The 16,084-nt window shown below is 40.8% G+C and overlaps 1 protein-coding gene across 13 annotated transcripts in view; it reads left to right on the top strand.

Annotated features, from left to right (window-relative positions):
• The window catches only part of LOC122553234 (bifunctional heparan sulfate N-deacetylase/N-sulfotransferase 4-like), an 879,937-nt gene that overhangs the window by 623,807 nt on the left and 240,046 nt on the right, over positions 1-16,084 (top strand). For all 13 annotated transcript variants that reach the window (XM_043696825.1, XM_043696838.1, XM_043696832.1 and 10 more), the window contains one exon: positions 11,807-13,084. In XM_043696825.1, the coding sequence (XP_043552760.1) occupies positions 12,104-13,084 (981 nt within the window). In that variant the 5' untranslated portion in view covers positions 11,807-12,103. The remainder of the gene's footprint in view (positions 1-11,806; positions 13,085-16,084) is intronic.

The following is a 16,084-nucleotide window of genomic DNA, read 5'->3' as shown; positions in this document are numbered from 1 at the left end:
TAATCTAATCTAATCTAATCAACCTGGGTTCGATTCCATCCTCGGGTGACTGTCTATATAAAGATTGCACATTCTCTCCAGTTTCCTTCTGCAGTCCAAAGCTCTGCAGGTTAGGTAGATTGGCCTTGCTAAATTTCCCATAGTGTCTTGGCATGAGCAGGCTAGGTTGATTAGCCGCGGGGATACAGAGAAAGGGTAGATCTGGGTAGGATGCTGTTCGGAGGGTTGGTGTATACTCAATGGGCTGAATGGCCAGCTTCCACACTGTAGGGATTCTGTGAACTAGGAAGACAATAACCTTTAAATAGAATCTAAAGGTTATTGAAACTAAGTTTGAAGTTTTGCAGCACTATGCAATTGAAATTAGCTTGACTGTCCTTTGGCAACTTTAAATGTTTTTCCATCTATTAAGCATTTTTCATAGCCTTAAAATTGTTTTGGAACTTTATGTCCTGCCCTTTGTGGAATGTTACTTGAATTTTCATTGGACATTGTTATTTTTTCACCCAAAAAAACAACAATGTACCATTTATGTCATATGACACCAATTGGCTTATGGCAATTTTCATTATCAATGATGTTATCACCAAACAAATGGCTTTATTGCATGGCATCTATAAAGTGGGAAAGGTATGGTTGCCTTTCAGATTTGGAACAGTAATGTTCATTTGAATGATATGAGGAGTCCTCTGACTGGAATAATAGTTTGTTCCCAGTCGCTCATTAATAATTTAACTTTCCGCTCTTTGGAGGCTGGGGAGCTATTTGTGCAACACCCACAGTCTAAGTTATTATTTCCTGGCTTAAAGTGGCCAAAAATAATAACAATGATACATTCAGCCAAGAGCGGTGACTGCAAGCCTGATAAAGGCATTCTGCAGGATCTGAATAAAGTGTAAGGATTTGTACCAAACCATATATTCTAACTGGCTGAGTAACCCTCAAAGCGTATGTCACAGCATTTGGTGTGCCAAGGATAATCAGTTTCGATCAACAATATCTCTGTGCTGAGTCCATTGAATCTGTCAACAGTGCCAGAGTACAATACATTTCCCTCACAGGCTTCAACTTGATCCGTTCCCTTTCAAATTTGTTGTCAGACACTGTTAAAACTGCTGGTGTGGTGGGGGGTGGGTTGGGGTTGGGGTGGTGAGAATAAGTGGGTAAAGGCAGTGAATATCACAGGTATGTTGCTTTTGATTATAGCGTTCAATCTCCTCATGTGAAAACTGTCTTGAGAATAGAGCTTGACGTGGGAGTTCAGAAAGGGAGATTCAGATAACTATATGTGGAACCTATGTGGAGCTTTTTTAAATTGGAGGAGGGTAAAGCAGAGAAATCCTGGTCTAAAAATGCATGTAAACACGTTGAGTCACTTGCGTGGTCCAATCCAACTTTTTTTTATTGACAAGAAATGAATGATGTAAGCTGTATCTAAAGAGAGATTATTTTTGCATGTCATTATGAGACAATAATGACTCCTAGCTCTTCTCCAACCTGCCAGAAATATTGTTGTAATTAAGGTGCCCTTTTAACTTGCTCCCATGAACTACTATTTCAGCACAACATCATGTATTGCGAACATTAGGTTCAGTGTAGCATCATTCACCACTCATTATTAAAACATTAAGACCCTGAAAATGCATTGTGGCAACTTGTACTTGTTTATCTCAAGTGATTGTCTCTGCTGTTCCAGAATTGTTATTCCCCTATTTATTTTACATTTGCTAATGCTTCCGTTAAAATAGCAGAGAAATTAGTTTGAAAAGTTATACATGTGTTGTGCATCACATTATTTAAGGACCTCTGTCAAAACAAAAATAGTGACAGAAGGACTCTTTCACATTTAATGGAACAAAATAAACAATTAAAACATTTATTGTATTGGATTTCCATGTAAATTGAAAGTGGGAATATATTGTATGTGAATTGCATTAAAGATGCCTTCAATGCAACTTTAGTAAAGAATATGTTAAATGTTGGTAGGGCTCTTTGGCTGTTATTAATGGTGAGAATACAGACACTCTGCAATCGATCACAAAGCCTTTGTGGGCAGAACTGTAAGCTATAAAGTATGTGAATATTAGACTGTTGTAGAAAATAACCTCTGCATCTTTCTCAGACTAGATCAGTTAGTATGTTTTCTCTGCAAGAGAAGGAATAAGTTTCTGAACACTCTTTAGTTCAGCATGGTAAAAGAAAATTGGAGACTATAGCATGATGTCAAATGGTCGAAGAGAAAATAATTTCTGGTGGAAATATAAGTCTATTAAGGGGCAAGTTGTTCCAGTATTCAAGGTTAAACTTGGCTCACTTAGGTGGCCATGATACCTCAGAATAAGAAGGTTGTGGATTTAAGCTGTACACCAGGATCCATGTTACAGAAGGCTTAGTATTTAGCATAGAACAAGGTCTGCATGGTATTTTCCAAGCTGCAGAGTGGTTTGTTTTTAACATTGTTTCTGACCAACATTCATTCCAGCCATCAGCACTGAAACAGATTATGTGGTCATTTATTTAATCTTCGGTTTACAGAACTTTTTATGTGTAAAATGACTGTTGCTATTTGTCGCCAAAGCAATAGCATTTGCATTTCAAAGTAAACAATGTGGTATTAAATGGAACAGAAAAATATAAGTCTTTATGCAGCCATTTCAAGAGATCCAGTGGTACCTAAGCATTTAAATATGGGAAATTATTTTAAAAAAGGAATATGAAAATTGATATGAAATGTAAAAACTGAAAGCAGTTTATTAATTGTATAAATAATTAGTTTTCTAATAATGCAAATTAGCCTTAATTTGTTATGCAAATGATTGTCTGTATTGTACTGTGGCCTCAATTTAAGCATATTCAAGCAGCTTCTATTAAAAAATACAAACAAAACAAAGTTTACAGTGAGCACTATTTCAAACAATAAAAATTAGTGTAATGTGTATTGGATTATCGTATACCCTTTGAGTTACCATTAGGATAAAACTTCACAGTGTACATCATATTTTCAAGGAACCTATGCTGATAAAAACATATTTTTGTTTTGTTTCTTTTTTAAAAAATTTCTGGAGGTTGAAAGGGCATTTTTTCTCCCTATCTCTGCTGTGGTTACAAATATTATTTTCTTCATCATACTCGGTCTAATATTGGGAACAGTTGCCCTCTAGTGCTGAAGTAGAATATTAGCCATCATCTGTGCAAATTTAAGGTTGTATTAAACCTGAATGTAGGGTTAATTCCATCAACTCTATAATGCAGTCATCCATAATACCCGTTGCAGTTTGCCTTTGTTTCCTCATAAACCTATCGAGTGCTGTATGAAGTGTCCTTGCAACAGCTATTAACATGTCCTGATAACACTGTCAGTAGTATGTGTTGTATTTCAGTCATATCCTATAAATGTGATTCTGTACTAAATTTTATTCCAACTTTCGGTATTCAGCTCATTGTTAAGCTATTGTGACTTACCTTGAATTATGATATCTGGGTTATGAGAGTGTGTCCACAAAAAGGTAGTCTCAACTTTGGAGCAGCTGCTTCCAAGGAACATTAGAACGGCCTTTGAAAAGGTTTTGTTGGGTGTATGTGAAGAATTTATTCTATCAAATTATTAAATGCAAACTCTCCAATGCAATTATTCCACTGGTATTTGTCAGACACATGCAGATTTTCTTTTCTCTAACCAGTCATTCTTTTCCAACCACATAAGACAAAGATCACTGCATTTGCCCATGAAGCTAACATCTATGAAATAGGCCAGTACATGAAGCCACAAGCCATATATGTCCTTGACTGCCACCAAATCCAAACCAAAATGCAAATCATTTCAGATTTTAAATATATTTGTACACACATAAAGTGATTGCAGCTGCTGATCACAATAAAATCTGCAGAAAAGAATGTGACACCTGTAATTAGGAAAAATCTCCACTTAGGAAATAATCATGCAGAACAGTTAAACAGGTATGGAAATACCATATCCCCTGCCCAATTAGCAACTTTTCCTGGATATTAATTTGTGAAGCAGGGAACAGACGGTGCTAACTCTTACAGAACATTGAACAGTCAGATTACTGAGTGCCAACTCTAGGCTTATTTCTTTTCTATCGTGCAACATAAGCATTGATGGCAAGACCAGTCCTTATTGCCCTTGAGAAAATGCTGTTGAACTACCTTGTTGAGCCATTGGTCCCAGCTGTAATAGAGATTCAGCAGGATGGTGACATAGCCCAGAGCCTTTTCAGTGACCATTGGTTTTAGTCGTGTCTTGCTATCACATGTGGCAAATTGAATCGAGGGATGACAGACAACTGTGTGGCTGGGGACGTCAGAAGGAGGACCATCCACTCAGTACTGCTAGCTGAAGATTGTTGCAGAGGTTTCAGCACTGATTTTGCTTGGATTTCCATCACTGACGATGAGGTTATTTATGGAACTGGTTGTCCTCTGTCATTCAGTAGCCCATCACTTTTCACAGTAGATGTAACGGGACTGCAGAACTTCAATCTAATGTGTGAGTTGTGTGATCGTCTAACCCTATCACTCGCTGTTTATGGTGCTTGGCATGCAAGTTGCCCTGTGTTGTGGCTTCACAAGATTGCCACCTCATTTTAAAGTAAGCCTGAGGCTGCAGCTGGAAAGCCCCCCGCCCTGCCCTGCCCCGCATCCATCATTGAGTCAGGGATGATCTCTACCTGATGGTAGAAAGAAGAATAGGCTGGGCCATGAGGTTACAGACCTGATGGAATACCATTCAGCTGCTGTTGTTGGCCCACAGTACCCCTCCTGGATGCCCAGTTTTGAGGTTCTGTTCTGGTGTTGTTCAGGTTTGAGTGTTTGTTTGCCACACAACATGATGGTAGGTGGTGGATCGCTGTTATCTCATTGCATGAAGGTTTGCTGAACCATAAGCGTTGAGGTGAACATTAGCATACTAGCATCTCTAATTCCCCAGAAGGGTAAGGAAATTTGGCATGTCCACAATTTGTATAAATGCACCATAGAAAGCACCCTATCCAGATGCATCAAAGCTTGGTATGGCAACTGCTGTGCCCAAGTTTAGATCAGAGTGGTGCTGGAAAAGCATAGCAGGTCAGGCAGCATCCAAGGAGCAGGAAAATCGATGTTTCGGGCAAAGGCCTTTCATCATTTTTGCCTAAATGCTGTGCCCAAGACTGCAAGTAATTAGGGAGAGTTGTGAACACAGCCCAGTCCATTACAAAAACCACCCTTGCATTCGTTGACTCAGTCTGCACTTCCCACTGCCTCAGGAAAGCAGCCAACATAATCAAAGACCCCTCCCACCGGGTTATAGTCTCTTCCACCTTCTTCCGTCAGGCAGAAAATTTAAAAGTTTCAAAATTCATACCAACAGATTCAAAAACAGCTTCTTCCCCAATGTTATCAGACATTTGAAGGGACCTCTCATATATTAGAGTTGATATCTGTACCATCTCTAGCTGTAACGCAATGCACTACACTCTGTTCTATTACTCTGATGTACTTATTTAAGGTCTGATTTGTCTGGATAACATGCAAACAATACTTTTCACTGTATCTTGGTACATTTGACAATAATAAATCAAATCAAGTTAGTCAGTCAAGCAGTGGTGAGGCTATCAGCAGGCAAGATCTTTCACTTAGCAGCACTACTGGAGAGGTGACGGTTGCTGCTGGAGGGACAAGCACTGGAATTTCAAGATAGCGGAGTGACCTTGATCACAGCTAGGTAATGTGGGAGAAGGTGGGGAGGTCTGCAGGGAGATGGGTGTTTTTCTCCCCTCACTCAAAAGCATCAGTGCCTGACTGACTAATTTACCATTGAAAGGGTGGGGATGCCTCCAGAGAGATGGATGTGTGACAACAAGTGAAGGGGTATGGCTGTTACTGTCTCCCTCCCCACCCTTTCAATGATACGCTCCTCGATCAGGCACTGATGCTTTTGAGTGAGGGGTAAAAAAATACCCAGTTAATACTTTCTCCAAATAAGGTTTCACCTGAAGAAGATACTGATTCTGGGATGGTGGTTGGTAGGAATCAGTAGACTATTTCCTTTCCCGTGTTTGACTTGATACCTTGTGCCTGTGTAAGGCTGAAGTCAATGTTGAGGCCTCCCATTTTTCTGCTGAGGATTCAATTTGTCTTTTATTAAGCAGTTTCTGCAATTGAGGGCTCCCAGCATGGAATGGTATTCACATGAAAAAGAAAACTGGCAAAGAAGTTGTCAAAATGTATTTCCCTACCTGCATTCCCTGCAGGAAGCATTCTTTACTCAGAATGCTCACTTGCAAAATCAGCATTTCTTTGTAACCATACCTTGGACCAAGTCATTATCATCAGTTTTATGGTTTTGTTACATAGGGCTCACAGAAGAAAACTTTACCAAATGACTCCTGAGTGAACAGAAATGTCATAGTGATTGATTACAAGGATTTAATGGACTTTGAACTGTTACTATAAATGGCCTATCCTTCCTTAATGTTGTGTCTGTTTCCCTCTCTCTTACATTTATAAGGAAGATTATTGAATTTGGTGCTTGATGACAGAAATGAATGCAAGTAGCAGATAGCTTTTAATAGTTATCATGAAACATATTTAACTTAGTTTTCCAAGTCAGCTGAATGTGTTATTTTCCAATTCTGATGGGAAAATATAGAACTGCTTCCTTGAGAATCTGAAAATATTTGTACTTTGCTGAAAGCTGGGATGGAAGTTTGGAAATGGAATGGTTTTGGACATAATTTTGTCATCTCGGGAGGTGGCTAGAGAGGTGGAATGACGGGGAGACAATTGGATGAGTTTATCCTCACTGCCTTCTCGCCCTCTCGATAGTTTGGGAGAAGATCCGTGGGTAACTTTCTTGACTTGCAATCAAGGCTTTTTAAGTTCTGAATAAATAACCGTTTAAGGGCCTCACCTCACTGCCTCCATAATTACCTGCCTCCCCATTGGGCAAATAAGGTGGCTAGTGTCCCAACTGTGAAACCATGACTCATCTTCCTGGTCTTACCACCAATCACCCCCTCCCAAAGCACCAATCCTGCGAGAAGAGCTTAAAATATACTGATTTTCTCTTCACTGGATTGCCTGAAGGGTAAGGCCTTGACCAGCAGACCTTAGGACCCAGAAGCTACTAGCTTCTTGTTGGCCAGAAGCTTCTTGTAACCCATGTCCCCAGTGTCAAGGCCTGTGTTATGGCCAGACATTCACCACCTCATCTCTTATTGAGATATTCCAGTGAGTTACCTCTCCAGTGGGGGTCACCTGTCAGTGGCCACCAAGTGCACTTGTCTCTATTAATAGAACAAAATGGAAAAACATTTCCTCGCTTCATAGGAATCTGATTTAAGAATTCTCCAGTTTCTCATACACGCCAAATAACCTTCACTTTGCCCTTATAACAGGGATGTCATGTTGAGATCACTTTCAGTGCAGTAACACTTAGCTGTTTTATGTCTGCTGTTGCTTCTGTACAAAGACAACGAACATATTTTTCACAACCCATACATCACAGGACAAAGAAACATTCCAATACTTGAAAGTCTATTTCCCATGTAGGTTGTGTAGACTACGAGGTTCACTACTTGTTCATTGCATCACATCCTTTGAAACTGTTGAAGTCCCCTTTGTGAAGTTTGTAAACTATGGGCCAGAATTTTCCAAGCACTGACAGGCCCAGCGGATTGCCATTCCACTCCTTCCTGTTTTATGAAAGGAGGGAGATGCATTTGTTTGAGAAGTTTGCAGTAAGGGCTGCTTCAGCAATGTGGAGCCATCATTTCATTCTGACAGTTCTTTCTTATCCAGAACTGTCACGGGGAGTCAAAACACACCCCCTTTTCACAGCAGTCAGCTGTTGCATTCTGACACTTAAAAGCCTGGAATCACAGACAACCACTTTGAAAAGCTGCTGTCAAATGTTAATGCATAAGATCAGCATGACGTTAGGGTGCTGCGAGAATAAGGTACAATAGACAATCGGTGCAGGAGTAGGCCATTCTGCCCTTCAAACCTGCACCACCATTCAATATGATCATGGCTGATCATCCTTAATCAGTATCCCGTTCCTGCCTTATCTCCATAACCCTTGATTCCACTATCCTTGAGAGCTCTATCCAACTCTTTCTTAAATGAATCCAGAGACTGGGCCTCCACTGCCCTCTGGGGCAGAGCATTCCACACAGCCACCACTCTCTGAAGAAGTTGGTCCTCATTTCTGTCCTAAATGGTCTACCCCATATTTTTAAGCTGTGTCCTCTGTTTCGGCACTCACCCCGCAGCGGAAACATGTTGCCTGCCGCCAGAGTGTCCAATCCTTTGATCATCTTATATGTCTCAACCAGATCCCCTCTCAGTCTTCTAAACTCAAGGGTACACAAGCCCAGTCGCTCCAGTCTTTCAGCATAAGGTAGTCCCGCCATTCCAGGAATTGACCTCGTGAACCTACGCTGCATTCCCTCAATAGCCAGAACTGGAGACCAGAACTGCACACAGTACTCCAGGTGTGGTCTCACCAGGGCCCTGTACAGCTGCAGAAGGACCTCTTTGCTTCTATACTCAATCCCTCTTGTTATGAAGGCCAGCATGCTATTAGCCTTCTTCACTACCTGCTGTACCTGCATGCAGACCTTCATTGAGTGGTGTACAAGAACCCCCAGATCTCTCTGTACTGCCCCTTTACCTAAATTGATTCCACTTAGGTGGTAATCTGCCTTCCTGTTCTTGCCACCAAAGTGGATAAGGATCCATTTATCCACGTGAAAGTGCATCTGCCATGCATCTGAGCACTCACCTAACTTGTCCAGGTCACCCTGTAATCTCCTAACATCCTCATCACATTTCACCCTGCCACCCAGCTGATGAAATTTGCGAATGTTATTGCGAATACCATCTTGTATATCCTGAAGATAGATTGTAAAAAGCTGCGGTCCCAGTACTGATCCGTGCGGTACCCCACTGGTCAGTGCCCGGCATTCCGAAATGGAGGGGTGGAGGAGTGTGGAAGGATGAGAGAATGCAGGCTGCAGCCCTATGAAGCAGGGGGAGGGCTTGCAGTTGGCCTGTGTGGGGATGTGGGAGACTACAGGAGCCTGGTGGGCAAGGGCTAGCTGAAAGGCAGCTGGAGGGACGGAGGGAGGGAAGCACGCACGGAGGAGGAAGAGCAAAGAGAAAAGAGAAAAAAAAGCCAAAGGGGATAAAGAGAAAGAGCAAGAAAGAAAATGTGGCTGGCCAGCACGCCTTGACCACCTTCTTCAGTACCCTGGGATGTAGACCATCAGGCCCCGGGGACTTATCAACCTTCAGACCTAACAGTCTCTCCAACACCAAATCCTGGCAAATATAAATTCCCTTAAGTTCAGGTCCTTCAGCCACTGTTACCTCAGGGAGATTGCTCGTGTCTTCCCCAGTGAACACAAATCTGAAGTATCAATTCAATTCTTCTGCCATTTCTTTGTTCCCCGTAATATATTCCCCTGTTTCTGTCTTCAAGGCCCCATTTTAGTCTTAACCATTCTTTTGCCTTTCACATACCTAAAAAAGCTTTTACTATCCTCCTTTATATTTTTGGCCAGTTTACCTTCATACCTCATTATTTCTCTGCGTATTTCCTTCTTCGTAATTCCTCTGTTGTTCTTTAAAAGCTTCCCAGTCCACCGTTTTCCCACTTATCTTTGCTATGTTATACTTTTTCTCTTTTAACTTTATATGTTTCTTAACTTCCCTCATCAGCCACGACCACCCATGCCTCCTCCTGGGATCTTTCTTCCTTTTTGGAATGAACTGATCCTGCATCTTCTGCATTATTCACAGAAATATCTGCTATTGTTCCTCCACTGTCATCCCTGTTAAGGTATTGCACCATTGAACTTTGGCCAGCTCCTCCCTCATAGCTCCATAGTTCCCTTTATTCAACAGAAATATTGTCACTTCCGATTGTACCCTCTCCCTCTCAAATTGCAGATAGGCAGGGTGGGTGAGGGGTCAGGTTGGTAGGGAGCCAGCTGTATCGGCTGTAAACTTAGTAAGGGGTAGGAGGCCAGGGATTAGGATGCCAGACTGGTAAGGAGCATGGTACCAAGTAAGTCTGGTGCCTGCTGGGTATGATGCAATGTAGGAAAGGGGTATATTGCCAAATAGGTAAAATGTCAGGGTGCAAGTTGGTAAAGGGGGGGTTGGGGATGCAGGTATGTGATGCTTAGGTAGGTCAGAATAGATGGGAGAAATCATATCTAGTAGAAGTGGAGAGGATGTGAATCAGATCTGGTGTGGTGGTGGTTCTAGCAGGGGAAGGGATAAGTGAATCAGTGGCGGAAAGTGAGGGGCAAATCTGAGTGGACAAAGGGGTGAAGGTATCCATTGGTGGGCGAAGGGTGCGATTAGACATGGAATGAGGAAAGGGGACTGGATAACGGCTCCAGTGGCAGGGGAAGGGGTGATTGTGTGCAGACCTGAGAAAAGGGTGGTCTGATTTGGTGGATGTCAAATTAGGCTCTTGGGGGATTATTGTTGAGGGTGTGTGTATTAAGAGTGGAATCGGTTGAACTCTCAGAAGTTAGACTGTTGTATTTGATAGTTGAATAACTTTTCCTGAGTAACAGTTTACTTAACTTCATCAAAACGGTTCCAGACATAGAAGGTTTGTCCAGAGGAACCTTCATTTTCTTGGGCAACATTTTTTGTTCAATGATGAGGATGCATAGGATCTCCATTTGTAATTCCCATCAATGCTGGAATAGTGATTGTCAGGGCATTGGAAAATTCAGGCCTACATTTTGTCTTAATTGTATTGAATGCCGAGTATAAATAGTGATCAACTTCCTTGCGAATGATTTTCCTCAATGCCCAAATTATGTGGAAAAAAATAGCAAATGTAAAACAACCCTACCACCAAAATTGATAAATATCCATGCTAAGAAATAGATACTTATGGAGAGGAAAATCTACAAAATGTAGGAGCCAAATTCTTATCATGAATGACAGGCTGGTTATCCTTTAAAAGAAGGGTAAGATCAGCAAAGTTGGATGTTAGATATAAAAAATAAGCATTGAAAGATTTGAGGAAAATGTGAAATATGTGATAAGCATTCCTATTAATCCTAGTTACAATTATCAGTACTCTTGTTTGATCTGTCTCCCAATATTAACTCCCCTCATGCAACCGATCTTCTAATAGCAGTCTTGAATGAAGCCCTGTTACCAATGCCATAATGACTCTATGACTTTAATCATCTCTTTACCTGAAGAAATCAAGCATCTTTAAAAGCTACTTGTGCCAGAATCATCTGAGACATAAATGAAATTAGTTCAATTCCTTGAGCATTCAAATGAGTGAACTCTTATCACGTTCATCTGCTATAACTTAATTCTGTGCATTTTCTTTATTCTATTCCGAAGCTTTTTTTAAAAAAAGTATTGGGACTAACACTTATGACTGTCTTCGAAAAACAATTGAGAAATAAAGAGAAAAGAATCAGGGCATTGTTGTTTATAAATATTAATGACTCACTTAAATGTACAATTTGAAAGGGATGCACATTGATGGAAATGCTTTCACAACCTACAGCAGCAATGTTATTTTCCTTCCTTACCAAACAAAGCAATTTAATTGCTCAATTTCCAGAAAAATAGTGGTCAATCACTACATGTAAAGACAAAAATAATCCCTTTGGCATACTTCAGGAAGAATAAGTATGCTTTACAAGCTTTTGATGGTTTTTAATTGGCCTGTGTCAGTCAAAATGTGAAATACTTGTGCTTTGTCAAAATAGCTTGTTCTGCCTAACATTTTTTAATGTTTTTTCTTTCCTGGCAGACATTTTCAGCAGTGAAGGTGCTTCTGCTCAGATTTGTCCCCTCCAGAAGAAGATGGAACAATGTCCAGATTCAGCTGAACATGATCAATAATCCTTGGTGTAATCACTTGCAGAAAATCAGAAGAGAACCAAGCCAAGTGCTTCACCCTATCAACTTTGATGAAGAACAACAGTAATTGTTTCTGCAATGGTTACATGAGCTGTGGTGACATCCTGGTGAAAGTTGTTCATTTTCTATCCACTGTTGAATCATAGAAGGGAACAAAAAAAAACTGTAAAAGGTGATAAAACAAAACATGAATTTTTTCATAAAGTTTCGGAGGCATTTGCGAAGGATGGTGATCTTACTGGCCGCCTTTTGCATGGTGAGTGTTATTATATCAGCTTATTACTTGTATACTGGCTACAAACAAGAGCTGGAACTTTCTAAGCCAACTCCAGAACAAGATTGCGGAGATCTCAAACTCCTACCATACAGACTGTTTGAAATGAAAACTGCAAAGCCCATTGACACATCTAGAGCAGACCCGATGGCTCTGGTGTTTGTGGAGAGTCAATATTCACAGCTTGGGCAAGAGATTGTGGCGATTTTAGAGTCGAGCCATTTTCAGCACCATACTGAAATTGCCCCTGGCAAAGGGGACATTCCTGCCCTTACAAACAAGGACCGGGGCAGATATGCACTTATTATATATGAAAACATTTTGAAATATGTGAATATGGACTCCTGGAATAGAGAGCTGCTGGATAAATACTGTATGGAGTACAATGTTGGCATTATAGCATTCCACAAAGCTAATGAAAATAGTTTATTGAGCTCACAGTTGAAGGGCTTTCCCTTGAATCTACACACCAACCTCGCCCTTAAGGATTGCTGTATAAACCCACGGTCTCCTTTACTGCACATCACTAAAGCTAAAGAAGTTGAGAGAGGCCCTTTACCAGGAGAGGACTGGACTGTGTTCCAGTCTAATCACTCTACCTACGAGCCTGTGTTGCTGGCCAAACCAAGTTCCACTGATAACATTCCACATCAGATTGCTGATGAAATTCTGCACGCCACTGTGGTTCAGGATCTGGGGCTACATGATGGCATTCAGCGAATTCTCTTCGGCAACAACTTGAATTTCTGGCTGCACAAACTTATTTTCGTGGATGCAATTGGTTTCCTTTCAGGGAAGAAATTGTCACTCTCTTTGGAAAGGTACATCTTGGTGGATATTGATGACATTTTTGTTGGGAAGGAAGGAACAAGGATGAACGTGAATGATGTAAAGGTAAGGACAATACTTCAGTGCATGTTAAGATTTTGACCTTGATACTGTGTTTAAAAAATATTTGTTTTCATTATGTCATATGATCACAAAAATGAATGAGGTATTCACCACATCCTGTCTATAATCTTTTATAGTAGCATGCCTGCATTTACCTTGAATAAAACTTTCTCCCAGTTTAACATACTTTGGTTATTGAAACCATTAGCAGTTGCTGGAGAGATCAATAGCTCATTGGGTATAGTATTGATAATGAAAGAAAAGCTAAAATTTAAGTATTTTCTTCTCCTTTTACCTTAGCGTGGTATAGCTGAAAGAAAGTGTTGCATCTCACTTAAAAGTAAGATTCATAGCATTCTTCACTGATGAATAACATAATACAAAGGCAGTGACTCACAATTATCCTTGGAAACGATCAACCATTTTAACTGTTTAACAAGAGCAAATCACCCACCATCCAGAAAACACAACTGATTTATATTGCACTGATAGTACCTATGCAACAAAGACAAAGTATCACCCCAGGATAACTGCTTCAGAAGCTGAATCCAGGTTCAACTTATGCCTTTTCTGAAGTAACTGTTTATGGCAGCAGTAGTGTTCTGGGTGCTGCAACTGACCTTTAGTTGTGCATTTCGAAAAAGAAGACAGGATAATCAGGCTGAATTTGACAAGGCCCGGTATAAAAACCAGGAGTGATCCCACATGGGCTGTCTGGCTTATCCTGCACTTACTTAACAGCTGTTGAGTCTTTAGTTGGTTGAGACAGTGTGCAGTTCTGGTCGCCTTGCTATAGGAAGGATATTATTAAATTGGAAAGGATTCATAAACGACATACCAGGATATTGCCAGGAGTGGAGGGTTTGAGTTACAAAAATAGGCTTGGGCCTTTTCACTGGAGTGTGGGAGTTTGAGAGCTGACTTTACAGATGTTGATGAAATCATGTAGGGCATGGATAAGATGAAGAGCAAGGGTCTTTTCACATGGGTGGGGGACTTCAAAACTGGGGGGTATATTATTAAGGTGAGAGGAGGAAGGTTTAAGAAGGGCATGAGGGGCAAATGTTTTGCACAGTGTGGTTCATGACTGGAATGAACTGCCAGAGGAAGTGGTGGATGCAGGTATACTTACAATGTTAAAAAGACTTCGGACAGGAACATGAATAGGAATAGTTTCGAGGAATATGGGCTGGATGCAGGCAAGTGGGGCTAGTTTAGTTTGGGAACATGGTTAGCATGGACTCATCAAACCAAAGGGTCTGATGCTGTATGACTCTGTGAGATGGGACCTCTGCTCTCCAGCCGAGAGGAAGGCCAGCATCTGAGAACTGCCAGCCAAGTAAATGGTCAGCTGCACTCTCATTCTAGCTGCAACACCAGAAGTAATGGCTTCTGCTGGGACTGCAGGCAAAACATTGAAGATGATGAGCCATGGATCCTGGTAAACATTCAATTTATACTTTTGTTGGTGCCATGTTAACTGGCCCTGGTGAGGGTGGTGTGGAGCTATGATTGACCAGGAGTGGATCGGAGGGGGAATACCTTGGGGGATCCTTCAGTCGGCATTCCAATGGCCATCCCTAGTTTGGCCACCGTGATGTCAGGTCTCACTTAATTGTTTAGTCCATTTCTTCCACTGGAGAAAATCCCAGAGGTGGTAGGACGATGACCTTAAATGATTACTTAGCTTATCCAATGCCTGATTGAACTAGCACCAGGCAAGGATAAGCTGGCAATGGGTGCGCTGCTCCCATGGTGGCCATTGTTTTTCACAATTCCCACCGCCAACATTCCCAAGGGAGAGTATAAAATTCAACCCCTGATTGTAAGTCAGAAATGTCTGTTTGAATATGTGTGGATAATAACATACAAGAACACAAGAAATGGGAGTGTGCTTTACTATATGGCCCTTTGAATATGCTCACACATATACAGGCAATACAATCTGGATTTCAACTCCATTTTCCTGCCTGCTCCCCTTCCCTTGATTCCCTGAGAGACCAACAATCTATATTTCCAGCCTTAAATGTGTTAATTGATGGCGATTCCATAACCCTCTGGATCAGATAATTCTAAATATTACAACCCTTTGAGTGGTGACATTTCTCCTCATCTTAATCCTAAATGATCAGGCCTTTGCCCTGAGACTGTGCTGTGCGATTTGTTATGGACTAGGCCAGACCACTCAAAACATTTTTAAATAGATAGCCCAGACTGTAAATTTGCTATTTGTTTTAGTGAAGCATATAGTTGATATTCATGGAGTAAATTAGCTGGTTTGACTGCCAGGTTTTAAACCAACAAAATGTATTTACAAAATTATGGAATGAAATGCAAAGAATAGAAATTCTAATATCGGATAACTTATCCTAATCAAACCTGAATTAATGATGCTGTTCAGAAAATACGTGCAACAGTCACAAGACACAGATCGCTTAGCACGAGCAGTAAAAATAAAACAAACTTGAGCTTACAGGCTTGAAGTTAGAGAAAGAGGTCAGCAGCCTGTTTCACAGATCCCCTGCTACAACTGAACTGATTAAAGTTCTGAACTGATTCAAAAAAATCTCTAATCTAAATAAAGGCTAGCTTGCAGTACCTGCATACCTTGCACAAGCATACATCGTCTTTTTGAAACTTAACACTTACAAGTTTCAAACCTTTGAAAAAAACCTCTCTTTCCTATTCTTTTGTTCAAAATAAAAACTTTCACAATTCCCTACATTGTGGCATTGTGTTGCCCATTCACTGAACATGTCCAGATCTTTTTGCAACCTTTATGTAGCCTCCTCAACAGCTTACATTTCCACCCAGCTTTATATCAATAAATCTAGATATTTTACTCTTTATCTCTTAACCTGAATTATTCATATCGACTGTAAACCCCTTTGATTATACTGGGTTTTTTAAAGACATGAAAAGTTTTGGCCTGAACTTTCAAACACAGCCTAGTTGGAGCCTGGTCACTTACCCCGTTCCTCCATGCATTTCCAAGCATCAAAT

The sequence above is a fragment of the Chiloscyllium plagiosum genome, chromosome 1, assembly GCF_004010195.1.
Source record: "Chiloscyllium plagiosum isolate BGI_BamShark_2017 chromosome 1, ASM401019v2, whole genome shotgun sequence".
Lineage (NCBI taxonomy): Eukaryota > Metazoa > Chordata > Chondrichthyes > Orectolobiformes > Hemiscylliidae > Chiloscyllium > Chiloscyllium plagiosum.
Note: the sequence above shows the minus strand (reverse complement) of the source record. Positions and strands in the feature narration are given on the sequence as shown.